We start from the raw sequence: 15,593 nt of genomic DNA, 5'->3' as shown, positions 1-15,593 counted from the left end.
TGGAGAGTGTTTCGGAAGCAGAAATAAGCTCCACATCTCTCTATGTCCTCGTGTAGTTTGCTCCGTCCATGCTTGAATAGTACTGCTTGTTGCCATCCCTTCCAAATACCCTGCCCTTCACAGAGGAGCAGGTGTCAGCAAACTTTCTTAGTAAAGGGATTAATGGCAAGTATTTTAGCCTTTGCCGGCCATCCATTCTGTGCTACAACAACTCAACTGCACAGTAGTAGCCTGAAAGTGGCCACAGACCATGGTATGGCTTTGTTCCAGTAAAACTTTATGTACAGAAACAGGTACTAGGCTGAATGTGGCCTCGGGGCCCCAGTTTCCCCACTTCTGACTTAGAGCTACTTAGTGACTTAGTTTGATCAATTTTTTTCAGCCACGTATAAAGGAGCTACTGTCTCAGGCCCTGTCTTAGGGGATACAGTAAGGAGCCACAGTCTTGATGTACTGGAGCTTCCAGTCTGCTAAAAATAAAAAAAAAAAACAACTATTACTAATCAATTACACAGCCTGTGAGGGAGACCCAGGTCTGTACAGCTATGACTGTTGGCAAGGTCACAGCCCTCATCATGACTTTGAAACCTACTTCACAGGGTTGTGAGGTCTCAATGAGAGAAAGGCCACAGCAGGGCCTGGCACCAAGTTCATGCACCGTAAATGTGAACTAGTAAAAAGACGTGAACTACAGAACATCCACTGTGTGGATGGAGTCTAGGGTTCAGGTCAGTGGAGGGTAAACTGAGGCCAGAGAGTCCAGTCATTATTACAGATGGGAGTTTGCTGCCACCTGGCCTTGTGAGCATCTTGCACTGTGATCATAAAACAGGCTCTGGACCCAGCTTCTAATAGACGCAGAAAGCTGATGGGGACCTTTGATGTGAGTCCTGTTGAATTATATCAACATCCTATTTCATCAATTCTGTAACTCTTACATCTTCATATTTTTATTGAGATGTAATTGACATAACATTATGTTAGTTTCAGGTGTATAACATAATGATTTGATATATGTCTATATTGCAAAATGATCACCACAGTACATCTCGTTCACATCCGTCACTACACATAGTTACAATTTTTTTCATTCATATTTTAACAACTCTAAAACTAGGACGCACCTTCCAGGTGATACTGTATCATTGCTTAATTAGCAACTTGTTGCCTTTACTAGTGGCATTTGAAATAATGGTGCATCTTATGATTGATGGTGACACGGATATGAAGAAATCTAGGATTTATTGGTTATTTAAAATACACCAACTGCTGTGTTTGTTTGTTCCTTCATTCTCTTTTCACAAAGATTGGGCATCTACTATGTTCTGGGCGGTGTTTTTGTTGCTGGATATACAGAGTGAACAAAACAGGCAAAGGCTTTGCTCTTGTGGAATTATCCAGCTCTTGGAGGAGACAGACAGTAAATAAGTGAATGCATCTGGGAAGGAAATAAACCAGGTGTGATGTAGATGGTTAATAGCAGTGGGAACAGCCTTAGATGGGGCGCTCAGGGTTGGGTGTCAGGAGATGAACTGAGATCTGAAGAATGGAAAGGAATCACCCATATGGAGTGGGGGTGGGAGTAGGGCAGGCATTGTAGGCAGAGGGAACAGAAAGGTGAGAAGGAAGGTGATGATCAACAAGGGAGAGGGCAGAGAGAAGACGGGTTGCAGAGTTAGCAGATCATGGAGGGCCTCATGGCCGTGGTGACGAGTTTGGATTTTATTCTAAATGAAGTGAGAAACCACTGGATGATTTTGAGCTGGGCAGTATCAGGGTTAGATTTATGTTTAAAAAGCTAAATGAGTTTTTCAGTCTTCAGAGAGATTTCCTCAGCTGATCATGTTTATGTCAGCTGCAGGTGAGGAACTGGGGGCCCAGGGGTACAGAACTGGGTAGTAGAAAGGGATACCCAGACTCCCTCCCCATCTCACTGTGTGGTCTTGGTTCAGTCACTTTCCCTCTGTGGACTTCATTTTCCTTATTTGTAAATAGAACTAGCGTCCTTTGAAACTCTTTTGGGTGACTTCCCCAGGATCCCCTTGTTGTAACTTCAGTGTGGTGCTTTTCCCTTAAAATCATCTGCCATGAAGTCTTGCAGACAGCTACACCTTGAAAACGGTCCAGCCCCACTTCATTGCCCCGTCTTTGCCGTTTCATCCTCCTTATTGATGAGAGAGATGATGTGAATGACAGTCAACATCCAATCAGATAGAGCAAGTTTCATTTCTTATATTTAGGTCAGAAAATTAGTTCCTTGACTCCCTCTGCCACCATCTTAATTATAGTGTAATGCTCTCTTACTCCCTGGTGGCTTCTAGATGCCAAGCTCCTTAAGTCCCTGGATCCTGGCCTTCAGGCTCTTGCTTTCCATCCCGACCTCCCACTTCCTGATGCTGTTGGGCAGGCCCTTCTGTCACCAGCTTGTCAGACCCGTGGCCCCTCCCAGCCCATCGTGCCTAGTCCAGGCTTAACCCAGAGCTGCTGACTCTATGTCTAGTGTTTTGGCCTCTTCACAATTTTTCACCAAATTCCAGATTATCCTTAACCAGCAGCTGATGTTTTCCTCCTAGAGCTGTCAAATTTGGGGCACTTGAACTTTTCTTCCACTTTCCCTTTTGCTCCACTTCGCTCCAGCCACACACCGGGCAGAATCCCTTTGCAGGGGCATTTCTCTGTGCCTGGAATGTTCTCCCCAGGTAGGCACCTGGCTTGCTTCCATCTTCAGGTTTTTCAATCAAATGCTTCCCTCTCAACGAGCCTGCCCTTTGACACCTTTTCAAAACGGTGATCAGGGGAGACCTCATTGAGAAATTTGTCATTCAAATATGAGTAAGTTGTTAGCAGCTGAAAGGCATTTTGGTCTGCAACCAGCCATGCATAGAGCAGTGAAAAAAAATGTTCCAGGCAGCGTGAAGAGCCAGTGCAAAGGCCCTGGGGTAGTGTGATCATGGACCAGCCAAGAGGTCAGTATGGCTCAACCTAAGGGCCAGAAAGTAGCAGTGGATGAGGCTGTAGAACAGGGAGGAGCCCACTGACACAGTCCTCATAGAAACTGGCTTCTCAGGTGTGATCAGCATTATTAAAAATGCAGAATCTCAGTCCCCATCCCAAACCTACTGGCTCAGAATCTAGAGTTTAACAGGCTTCCCAGGTGATTTGAATACACATTAAATTTGAGCAGCACAGTCATGAATCTTCTCCCATTTAGCATGACCTAATCCCCAGTTTTTTTCCACTGTCACTCTCCCTACCTTCCCCAATATGAAGCAGAAGGCGATTTTAAGGAAAAATTAATAACTTTTCCTTATAAAAATTTTGGGAAACCTTGAAGAAACCAATCATTGGGCTAAACACTGAAACTTGGGCTTTCTGTTCTTAGTTCATTTTATATACTTCCCTAAAATTGGTTGATTCCTTGTTTTGGGGATAGGACTGGTGTTCTTCCCCTAGAGACTATCACATTCTGTCCATATACTTTCCAATGAAATACTTTGTTCATTTGGGTGTGTGTGAATATTTTCAGTATAATTCCATATTTCTCGATTACTGTACAGTTTTCATCTCTGTTGATCATCATGTTTTATAAAGGCTTTCTTTTTTCCTATATAACCAAAGCATTGAAAATATTAGGTTATTAACACACTGAAAAATGCAGTCAATCAGATGATTATCATCTAATGTTTTAATGATCACATTTTTAATCCAATTATGCATGTTTGAATCTTTCAAATTTTCTTTAATTAAAGATTGCCTCCTAGCACTGCTATCAGAAATAAGAAATTGAACAAAATCGAGCCGGATATAATTTAATGTTGAAAGGAAACTGCAAGGATAACTGGGCCGCTCTGGGTTTAATGGCTGACCATGACTTTAAAGCCCTCATACAGAATTTTCTAATTGATAAGAAAAATTTAATCATCTCCTGATATACTCTGTTTGCATTCAAATAAGGTATTTCTTTTTCTAAATAAACCTCCCCTAACTGATTATTCATATTGTCGTTCAGAATGCTTGAAAATGAAAGAGTTGGGGGAAATGTAGACTACTTAATATAGTGTGTATTTAATATAAAAGTCATACATTATTCATAATTTTTGCAATTTGAATAACTTTGAATTTCGCATCCCTGTTTCTCATCTTTTTCTTTGATGAACAATTAATTATTAAAATATAATATTGTCTGCATACAGCACTGGGATAGTTGAAAGTGGAATATGAGATTCATTCCTTTTCAGTTCTTTTAACTAGTAATGCACAGTACTTGCTTATTATGGTATAATGGAATGGATTGTAGGATAAGTAGAGTATCTCAAATATTTTTCTCAACTAGTTAACTGTCTGGGATAAGAATGTTTCGAATTCAAATTACTAATTAGAATAAAAGTTGGAGGCAGAGTGCTCTGATCTGGATGACTTTGGAGTCAACTGCCCTTTTATAATAGGATTCATTTAACAAGTATTTATCTGTGCTTATTCTATGCTAGACACTCTCCTAAGCCCTTAACTACTGTTAATTCATGTAATACTCTCCTGATACGGTAAACCTCCAGATGAGGTCATTATTATAATCCCATTTTACAGATGAGGAAACAGTGACAGAGAGGTTAAGTAACTTGTCTTAGGTCAGAGCTTTAAGTAGACCAATTAGGATTCAACTCCAGGGACCCGGCTCTAGCAGTCCCTCCGCTTTATAACATGTACATTTATTAAGATTTTCTTAGCGGCAGAGTTTAAGTTTTTAGCTGAAAAGTACATTCTTCCTTCCTCCCAGTGGCTGTACTCGGGAACACCCAGTCTTGGGTCCAGCCAGTTGAGTGCCTTGTGGCTTCTGTGAACTTTGTGGGCAGTGCCAGAAATACAGGGGTACCATTTCCAAAGTTACTTATAACAATTAAGCATTTGCCAGTGGAGCACTCCTATGGGACTGAGCAGGACATGGAATTTTTAGAAAGATCAGCAAAAATCAATGTTCAAGTTGAACTTAGAAAAGTCAAGGGAGAAAGAAAACAGCTCAGGAGTTCATTCTGTAACATATGTTCATAAAATAAATTACCATTAGTGATGGGGACCCCTGAACATGTGGCATGCCCCACCCCCAATTGTTGCTGTGGCTCTCAAGATGACTTTCTAACACTTGCCCCCCACCCTCCTATACTTGGCTTGCAGTCAGGAGGGCACAATATGGCCCGATGGCCAAAGCCATTCCACTGACTGTTTTTGTATGGCTCCTGAGCTAAGAATGGTTTTCACATGCGAACCCTAATTAAGCAAAATGTTCTTCCCGCCTTTCCCCTGCCCAGAAGAATTCCTTTCTTCTCATTAGTAGATGTATACTTTTTAAATTGGCCTCAGTTATTAGCGTTTTGAACATTGTTAATAAGGTTGTGGAAGTGTGTTTCTTATATAAGTACCTATGTAACAACTTGGATTTTGCCTCTTGGCCCTGCAGAACCTAAAATATTTCCTACCTGGCACTTTACAGAAAACATTTGCTAGTCCCTGGCTTAAAACACAAAATAAGCTGGCTGGCTCTCAGCCCAGTGCTTGCCTTGATAAGTGAGGGCTTGTAATGGACCAGAGATCACAATGGACCAAGTGCTTGCCGTAATAAATCAGGGCTCACAAGGCACTGTGCTAAAGCCCGCCACATTTATTAGCTTGATTAATTGTCACAGCATCCCTGAGGGGTAAATAATCTCAATATTCCCATTTTACAGGTAAGGGAAGTAGCTCAGAGAGGTTAAGATTTTCGTCCCTAAGGTCACACAGCTGTTGAATATCTGTTGATTCCGAAGGTCATGCTAGAGCTTTGACAAAGAAAACTCTAACCTGCAGTGCTCAGATTGATGGAGACTGTGTCAGACATGCTGTGCCTTTGAGGCATTAGTAGTGCAGTTAAAAAAAAAAACACATGCACGACCATTCAAGGAAGTGCATGGCTATGTGAGATATACATGGCTAGGTCTTGGTAGCTTAGAGTAATAATAATACTAGTGGTAATAAAACAAGTAATAAGAATGAGAATCATATCTATCATTTATGAGATGCTTACTCTGTTCCAGGCTCTTTCTGAACCCCTTTCTTATACTGATTTATTTAATCTTCGCAACAGCCTAGGAAGGTATAGTAACTAAGGTCATACAGCTCACAGGTGGAGGAGTTGGGATTTGAACCCAGCAGGCTGAGAATCTGCTCGTTTCACCAGTCCCTGTAAGGGATGGAGAAATGAGGTGTTGATGAGGTCTTCAGCGTTACGTGATATTTCCTGCTCCCAGGCTTACTGTTTCAGATCCTAAGTGGTGTCTTTGAAGAAAGAATCCCATCCCAGTCTCTGTTTTCTCCCTAAGTTTTTGACCTTGGGTCCATTACTTCTCTCTGGTCTCCCATTTCCCTAGCTGTAAAATTAAAGAATTGGACTAGGGCTTCCTTGGTGGCGCAGTGGTTGAGAGTCCACCTGCCGATTCAGGGGACACGGGTTCGTGCCCCGGTCTGGGAGGATCCCACATGCCGTGGAGCGGCTGGGCCCGTGAGCCACGGCCTCTGAGCCTGCGCGTCCGGAGCCTGTGCTCCGCGATGGGAGGGGCCACAACAGTGAGAGGCCCGCGTACCGCAAAAAAAAAAAAAAAGAATTGGACTAAATTGGTGGTTTTCAAAGTGTCCCTGGGTTCCCAGCTCAGCTTCAGCCCCGATGGCTGCACTCTGGCTGTTTGAGTTGCCTGGCTCCTGTGTAAGATTTGGTTTGAAGAAAGTGTTCTTTGGTTCCCGAAGCCACTGACCTAGGGTGGTCTAAGGCCCTTTCAGGTCTCAGAATCCGGAGATCCAATGGCAGTGATGGTGGTGGAATCAGCAAGTAGTGAAGCCCCTCCCTTTTCTGTCCCCCTCACCAGCTCTACCCACCCCGCCACTGATCTGATTACACCTTCTAAGCAATTAAATCAGAACCTGCATCTGAAGCCCTTGGGTTGATCCAGGACAGAGAAACCCTTCTGCATTTGTAGCAGTGGTCACACCTGCAGTTTCCATCAGTCCTTGCTGAATTCAAGAGCCCATACAAGCACTTACGGGTCCTGTTCCAGCTGAAACGTGTTCCCTTTTGAAATCCACCCACTTCAGATTGGTGGGGCAGGTGTTTCTCATTTATCTTTTTCTATAAAGCCACAGCCTCTTCCTTGAGTGGGGGCTTTAGATGGGGGCTTTGGTGCCTCGGGCTTACAGGGGTTGTCCTGTCACTACCTGTCTGCATACAGCCTGCTTAACTGCAACCCTAATATTGGGTCAGGCCCCGAGGGGAAGACTCTCAAGGTTTTCCGGTCCTTCAACCTGGAGCGCTTGATCCTAAAGCAGGTTAGTGTGCTGCGGGGTGACGCCGGGTTCACCTGCCGCGTGATGGAGAAATGAAGGTGGTGATTTTGTGGTTCATGATGCCAGGGCCTGTGCACCTTCTATTGCCTGGGGCCTCTTGTTGACTATTTGCACGGCCCAGGAAGTGCAGCAAGCAAAGGCCAACATGGTTCCTCCTCTCGGCCAGGCACACTTACAGAGATTTCCCCCATCCTTAGGCTACTGGTAACCAGGTTAAATCAAAGCCCAGATTTGCCAGCGGCAGAGGGGTGATTCTTTCCTTTCCAGCCTTTTGTCCCGTAGAAACTGCTTTTGTCATTCTGATTATAGAACCCTATGGTGCATGTATTAATTAATACTTAATTTTTCCCTTTAAAAAATGAACTGAAAACCTTTGTGAGACTCAGGTAAGGTTTCTGAGCCTTGTGAATAACTGCGGCCACTTTACTGTTCACTAGTGACCTTGGGCTTAGTGATTTACCCTCTCTGGGCCTTAAGTTCCACATCTGGAAAATAGGAGCATTAAAAGGACTTACTCCATAGGGTTGTAAAGTGAAAGGGTGTGGTGATGGCTTAAGAATCATGAAAGCCTGGATTCCAAACTCAACTACATGGTTGTACGTTCCAGCTCTGTAAATTGGGGATGGTAATACTTCATGGGACTATTTTAAGTATTAAATAAATCAATCTTTGTAAAGCTCTTAGAACAGTACCTGGCACATACAGTAAGTGCTGTTTAAATGTTTGCAACAGATGAGTACTCAGAAGAGTGCCTGACATATAGTAAAAGCTAAATAAATATTAAGTTTTGTTCAACAAATCTCTACCAAAAGGAAATGGCCATTTTCATTATTCTTTTTTTTTTCTTTCTTTCTTTCTTTTTTTTTTTTTTTTTTTTGCGGTACGCGGGCCTCTCACTGTTGTGGCCTCTGCCGTTGCGGAGCACAGGCTCCGGACGCGCAGGCTCAGAGGCCGTGGCTCACGGGCCCAGCCACTCCGCGGCATGTGGGATCCTCCCGGACCGGGGCGCGAACCCGCGTCCCCTGCATCGGCAGGCGGACTCTCAACCACTGCGCCACCAGGGAAGCCCCATTATTCTGATATAGTTGATTTCTGCTGGGTTTTTGCCTTAACCCCCAGTTACATAGACCTTTTGCGTCGAAGGATACACATTTGCCCAAATACGTATACTGCTTGTTCTGTATGAAGGAAAAGGAGGGAGGAGGCGTGAGGCTGGGAATAATATTCCTGGAAGTCACAGGAGTGTCCATGAAGTAACCTGGAGCCTTGAGGTCCCCGAGAAATGTCCAGGGGCACACGGAGGAGGCCATAGGGGAGCTAAGGCAAGCCATTAGCAGGACCGTAATAGCCTTATTACATCCCCAACAGGAATGAGGTGGGCATTCCAGACTTAAATGCAGGGCTAGACGTTTGAAGACCCAGCTGGAGACTAAAACCCTCTCTGATTTGTGAAAGAAGCTGGATGATCTTCTGGGTCTGACTGGAAGTGTTATAGTGTAGTGCCTAAAGTCTGTCGCACTGCTGATTCGTGCCTCAGGACCTTTGCACATACTGTTCTCACAGCTTGAAATGCTCTTCTTTTCGTCTTTTGCCCCCACAGTTCAATATTCACCTAGTTTACTTTAGCTTCTTCAGTCTGAGTCAGAATTGTGCAAGCTCTGGTGTCGAGGTGCAAGGGTTCATATCCCAGCTTTGCTACGTAGGAACGAACCTCTTCTCTAACTTGTTTTCCTCGTAGAGTTACTGTGAGATATCATTGTTGGGTCCCAGCTTAAATGTCATTTCTTCTACTTAAGGGAAGACCACTCCACTTTTGTAAAAAGAAGCCTATTTTCAGGGCCATCATTTTGCAAGTTCAGGGCCGTGCCTTGATCTGAATAAGCCTTGGGTGAAACCATAATGAAACGTAACCAGCTTTGGAATTGCACTTTACCATTGGCTTACAGTTTTCTTTTCCTACTTAATCTCTCATGGGAGTCCCAAAGTTCGTTCGCCTGATTATTAGTTCATAAGGATTAGACGGAGAAGGGGTCTGTGATGAAACAAGATGGGGTATAACTGAATCACTTTGCTGTACACCTAAAACTAACAGAACATTGTAAATCAACTATATTTCAATAAAAAATGTTTAAAAATTAAAATCAACGTTAAAAAAGACTTAGTACGGAATAGATATTAATATATAAAATCTCTCGTTAATGATTTTCATTTTGATTACATGTTGAAATAATATTTAAAATATAATGGGGACTTCTCTGGTGGTCCAGTGGTTAAGACTTCATGCTTCCAATGCAGGGGGCGTGGGTTCGATCCCTGGTGGGGGAACTAAGATCCCACATGCCATGTGGCACCGCCAAAAAAAAAAAAAAAGAAGGATTAAATAAAACGTATTATGAAAACTGAAAAAATATATATTGGAAAGGGGCAAGTTAAACAAAACCAAGTCTCTTTCTTTTCTGCAGCATTTAGTGACTTGACTCTGCCAGTGTTTCGTCTATTTCCTGGGGGAAGAGGGAGGGCCTGAAGTGTTGCCCAGTGCTGTTTACCCTGGAACCCATTTTTCATGAAATGCAGTGCAGTAGGATGTCTCGGAGCACACACACCCTGGGAAATGCTGCTTTGTTTTCCATGGCTCTCCCACCACCAAATGCTTCCCGGGATGTAAATAAACACAAGACTTGTGATGTGGCACCCGCATGCCAAGGGTTTTGACTGTGTGTCTGCAGCATAGAACGACTTACCACTGTGCTTTTCTTTTCCCTCTTCCCCCAAACAGAGAAGGAGACCTTTCTGGATCCTTTCATCCTCCGGGACCTCCTGCCTGCATCCCTGAGCAGCTATTACCGGTACACAGGTTCTTTGACTACCCCACCGTGTAGCGAAATTGTGGAGTGGATAGTCTTCCGGATGCCTGTCCCCATCTCTTATCATCAGGTAGCTATTTGGCCCCCAAAGGCCTTCTGTTTTTACTTGTTTTGAGTTGACTTAACTATCTAACATTGCTAGACTATATCAGGGTAAGGATTTTTTTTTTTTTTGGCATCCTTTGCTTCTCATTGATTCTTTTCATTTTTTCCAAGAAACATGTTTTTGCACCCAAGAATTGTAAAATATAAAACTTGGTTGCTGAACCACAAATTAACTAGCTGAGGAGAACTGCAGGCATGAAATCAGGTATCTTGTAAGTATTCGATCTTGAGAAGATAGTAGCTACCCTCTGTGATGACTGTATGCCAGGAACTCTTTTCAGCTCTTTATATGTGTTAACTCACTTAATCTTCATGAACAACAGTCCTGTGAGGTAGGTGCTATTTGGACCCCTGTGTTACAGAGGAGAGACAGCAGAAGTGTAGTGACTTGCCCAAGGTCACACAACCATGACCCAGCCATGGTGTCTGATCCCAAAGATCATGCTTGGAGCTGCTAAACCTCCCCTAAGTCCAGAAGAGAGAAATTTGTATACCTGAAGAAATGAAAGAAAAAAATACCATTGATTGAGCTCTTTCTGTGTGATAAGCATCTTACATCTCATTGACTTAGTTGCAAAACAACATCGCGAATTGGGTATGTTGCACAAAGACGGGACACATAAGAACATCGTGGCAGGGACAGATTGCGTAACATGCCCAAAGATTCACAGTCAATGAAGATTGAAGCCAGAAACCAAGCCCGGGTTTGTCTGATTCCAAACCCATGCTGCCAACCCCTACATAGAGCTGCTTCTCTCTGAGTGTGGCCTGGCAGATGTCATAGGGAGGTGGGTTTAGGCTGAGCACGTAACTGTGGGTAAGAATTTGGTGAAATGGGGATGAGGTCGGGGGCAATGTCAGAGGAAGAGGATCCACCAGGGGATGAAGGGCTTTGACATCACCTCACGAGGAATCATAGATGGAAGGGGAAATAGGATATGTCAGTCATCAAAAATGCAGCCTGCACGGAGGTAGAAGAAGAGTAGATTTCTGCTCCATAATTTCAGAAAACAGAGCCAAGAACAACGGGTAGGATTTGTAAGGAAGTGGATTTGAGCCATTGACCCGGACTGTCTAAAAAATGGAACATTCCTATCAGAGCCATCCGTGGAAATGCCTCCCCAGCATTTGACAGCTAGGGGTAAGGCTGATATAGAGGGAAAGTGGAAGTTTTGAAGTTATGTGGTAAATGTCAGTAATATAACTGAAGAGGACACAGGCAACAAGATTATGAACCTGGCTGGCTTGGGGAATAGACCAAAGAGTTTCCTAACAAGGGCAGAGAATATAGAAAAGGGAGTGGGGGAAATAGGATTGGATGGTGTCCTGGCCAGGGCTGTTCGGGGTGTCAGAGACAGAAACCCTCTTAAAGTAGCTTCAGTAGGGGGGAATATGTGAAAGAAACCATAGTAGGGTCATCCTGAGATGAAGTCATCATGACCAGGACTGCAACTAGTAAGTGAGGCACAAACTTTACTTTCTGCCTCTTAGGCGCCGCTCTCACTTCTTGGAGTTTCTACCACGGCTTTGCGATTCTGTACTCTTGCAAACTTCTGGTTCCTTCCCTCTCCCAGTTTGAGTGTGGTTTTCTTTGGAGGGGATTGGAGCCCAATATGGTTACTCTAGTACCAGTTAACCTTTCAACTCAAGGGCCAGCTACCAACTGACGGTAGTCTGGGTCTGGAGTCAAGCGTTCAGGAAGATAGATCCGAATAGACATCAGCCAACAGCACACTGGCTGGCCTTGGGTCAGTTGTCCATTTTTTAATAAATCAGCGGAGGTGCTGGCCACGTCCTGACACATTGGTGTTGCCACTCTGGGGGCGGTAAGTGGAGCAGGTTGTCTAGAAGGAGCTCTGTGCAGGAGAGAGAGCCCACCAACAAAGGTAGGTAGTGTGGGACCAGGGGACACTGATTCATTTGGCCTCCCTGCAGCCGGCAGACATTTTACCTTGAGCTTTTTTTCCTTTTAATTCCATTGCGATGAAAAAAGAAGGACTAGCAATGTGGCTGCGGAACAGGATCTGCTGGCCTTAAGGAGGTAAAGAAATATGAAACAAGTTTGCTTCCTAATGGTGAAGCCAGCCTTGTTTTATTAAAATAAAAGAAAATTGCAGCCCAAATATTTATATCCTCAAGGTTCGGGGAGGGGGCGGGGGCAGGACTTTGAAAAGGGATCCTTTTTGTCGATTAAGATGAATGCTTTTCTCCTCAAAGCTATAAAGGCTTGAGATAATGAGGTTAAAAAATTCAAGTTTGGCTTTTTTTTTTTTTTTTTTTTTTTAGGAGGCCCTGTGAAGGGGAGGCATAGAGAGGTAATTGTTTAGTTGGGGCTGGGGGAGGGAAGAGAACCATTTAACACATACTGGGTTTTATTGCAGTTTAGTGGCCTAAACAAAAGGCAGATTTTTAGGCTTGGATATCTTGTCAAGTATTTGTCAGTTAGAGGCGTTTTGACATTTGGGAACTGGATATAGTCGAAAGTGCTTTGTTAACATCTTTTTATGCTTCTACTCTGCCACCCATACACTCAGAGGGAAATAATGGAAAGAGTTTTTCTCCACGACTTCCAAAGTATGACCTCTCTGTAGGTACTATTGTTTCAAGAAAATAGTGAAGAAATAAATTAGCCATAGTGGCTCCCCAGTTTCTTTACTCTAAACCACCTTAGATAATGCTTTACTTGTATCAGGCACAGCTTCATGTATCCTTTTCTGTCTCCCAAAGAGACAGAAACAGCTCATTTTCATGTGGCCAAACCGGTTCCTTGCTGGTGAACTGAGTGGAGGTCACAGCTGTGTCAGTCCTCAGACAGGAAGGCATCAGCCACCCAAGTATTATCGGTTCAGACCTTCCCACCCCGACCCTGCCAACATGCTCTCTGAAGTTAGCACAGAATGTTCATTGCAGAAGGGAAAACGGCCAATTCAGAGAAGCCAAGCAGACACAATTCCATGTCTGCTTCTGTGAGAAAGAAAACATTCCTAGTCCTTCGTCCTTCTTTTCCTCCAAAGGTTCTTCTCTTCTCTTCTTACACAGTGTGGGTACCTGTCAGCAGTGAAAAGGAGAGCAGGTTCACCCTAAGATGCAGTGCTGAGCGCGAACTGTTGACCAGTAGGGTGTGGATTTCTTTAAAGTCTTCCTGCGTAAATATGAGCAGCTCCGTATTTTCCCTCTTTTGTGGGCCTCCTTGGGCATTCAAACCAGCCCCGCAGCTAGTGAGCGCTGACTCCGGCTTCTGTGATGATCGAGATCTGAATACGGTGTTGCTCATGGAATCACACCATGCCATTGGCTTGGTTGGTCAGCAGACAGCATGGCTTGTGTGGCTCCAATAAAACATTGACCATAAATACCAGGCAAGAATCATGCCATGATTTTGTCACCCAAACAAAATGGCGGCACCCCCGGTCCTGCTGTAGGAGGTCAAAGGAGCACAAGTAGCACATTGAGACGGTTGCCTGCCTTGCATTCATGATCAGTCAGGGATGATGTGTGTGTGTGTGTGTGTGTGTGTGTGTGTGTGTGTGTGTGTGTGTGTGTGTGTGTGGCATTTGGTTTGCTTCCAAGTCTTGGTTATTGTAAATAGTGCTACTCTGAACACTGAGGTACGTGTATCTTTTCAAATTACAGTTTTTGTCTTTTCTAGATATATGCCCAGGACTGGGATTGCTGGATCATATAGTAGCTCTATTTTTAGCTTTTTAAGGAACCTCCATACTCTTTTTCATAGCGGCTGCACCGATTTACATTCCCACCAACAGTGTAGAAGGGTTGCTTTTTCTCCACACCCTCTCCAGCATTTGTTATTTGTAGACTTTTTGATGATAGCCATTCTGACCAGTGTGAGGTGATACCTCATTGTGGTTTTAATTTTCATTTCTCTAATAATTAGCGATGTTGGGCGTCTTTTCATGTGCCTGTTGGCTATCTGTATGTCTTCATTGGAGAAATGTCTGTTTAGGTCTTCTGCCCATTTTTTGATTGGGTTGCTTGTTTTTTTGATATTGAGTTGTATGAGCTGTTTGTATATTTTGGAAATTAACCTGTTGTCAGGTGCCTCAATTGCAGACGTTTTCTCCCATTCCGTAGGTTGTCTTTTTGTTTTGTTGATGGCTTCCTTTGCTGTGCAAAAACTTTTTAGTTTGATTTGGTTCCATTTGTTTATTTTTGCTTTTATTGCTTTTGCCTTGGGAAACTGATCTAAGAAAACATTGCTACAATTTATGTCTGAAAATGCTTTGCCTGTTTTACCTTCCAGGAGTTTTATGGTGTCATGTCTTATATTTAGGTCTTTAAACCATTTTGAGTTTATTTTTGTGTATGGTGTGAGGGTGTGTTTTAACTTCATTGATTTACATGCAGCTGACCAGCTTTCCCAACACCACTTGCAAAAGAGACTGTCTTTTCCCCATTGTATATTTTTGCTGCCTTGGTTGTAGATTAATTGACCACAGGCGTGTGGGTTTATTTCTGGTCTCTCTGTTCTGTTCCATTGATCCATACATCTGTTTTTGTGCCAGTACCACACTGTTGTGATTACTGTAGCTTTGTAGTATTGTCTGAGGTCTGGGAGGGTTATGCCTCCAGCTTTGCTCTTTTTCCTCAGGATTGCTTTGGCAATTCATGTTCTTGTGTAGTTCCATGTAAATTTTAGGATTATTTGTTCTAGTTCTATGAAAAATGTCATGGATAATTTGATAGGGATCACATTAAATCTGTAGATTGCTTTGGGTAATATGGCCATTTTAACAACATTACTTCTTCCAATCGAAGAGCATGGGATATCTTTTCATTTCTTTGGATCATCTTCACTTTCCTTTCTCAGTGTCTTACAGTTCTCAGCATATAGGTCTTTCACCTCCTTGGTTAGGTTTATTCCTAGGTATTTTATGTTATTTTGATGCAGGCTTTTTTTTTTTTTTTTTTACGGTATGTGGGCCTCTCGCTGTTGTGGCCTCTCCTGTTGCGGAGCACAGGTTCTGGACGCGCAGGCTCAATGGCCATGGCTCACGGCCCCAGCCGCTCCATGGCATGTGGGATCTTCCCGGACCGGGGCACGAACTCGTGTCCCCTGCATCGGGAGGCAGACTCTCAACCACTGTGCCACCAGGGAAGCCCTTGATGCAGTTTTGAAAGAGATTCTTTTTTCTTTCTCTTTCTGGTATTTCATTGTTAGTGTAAAGAAATACCACAGATTTCTGTATATTAATCTTGTATCCTAGTACTTTGCTAAATTCATGTATTCTAATATATTTT

At 43.4% G+C, this 15,593-nt stretch overlaps 1 protein-coding gene across 3 annotated transcripts in view; it reads left to right on the top strand.

The window, feature by feature from the left end:
- The window catches only part of PTPRG (protein tyrosine phosphatase receptor type G), a 731,646-nt gene that overhangs the window by 569,502 nt on the left and 146,551 nt on the right, over nucleotides 1-15,593 (top strand). For all 3 annotated transcript variants that reach the window (XM_033424736.2, XM_004267970.3, XM_004267971.3), the window contains exon 7: nucleotides 10,142-10,299. In XM_033424736.2, coding sequence (XP_033280627.1) covers nucleotides 10,142-10,299 — 158 coding nt within the window. The remainder of the gene's footprint in view (nucleotides 1-10,141; nucleotides 10,300-15,593) is intronic.

Source organism: Orcinus orca, chromosome 10 (genome assembly GCF_937001465.1).
Source record: "Orcinus orca chromosome 10, mOrcOrc1.1, whole genome shotgun sequence".
Lineage (NCBI taxonomy): Eukaryota > Metazoa > Chordata > Mammalia > Artiodactyla > Delphinidae > Orcinus > Orcinus orca.
Note: the sequence above shows the minus strand (reverse complement) of the source record. Positions and strands in the feature narration are given on the sequence as shown.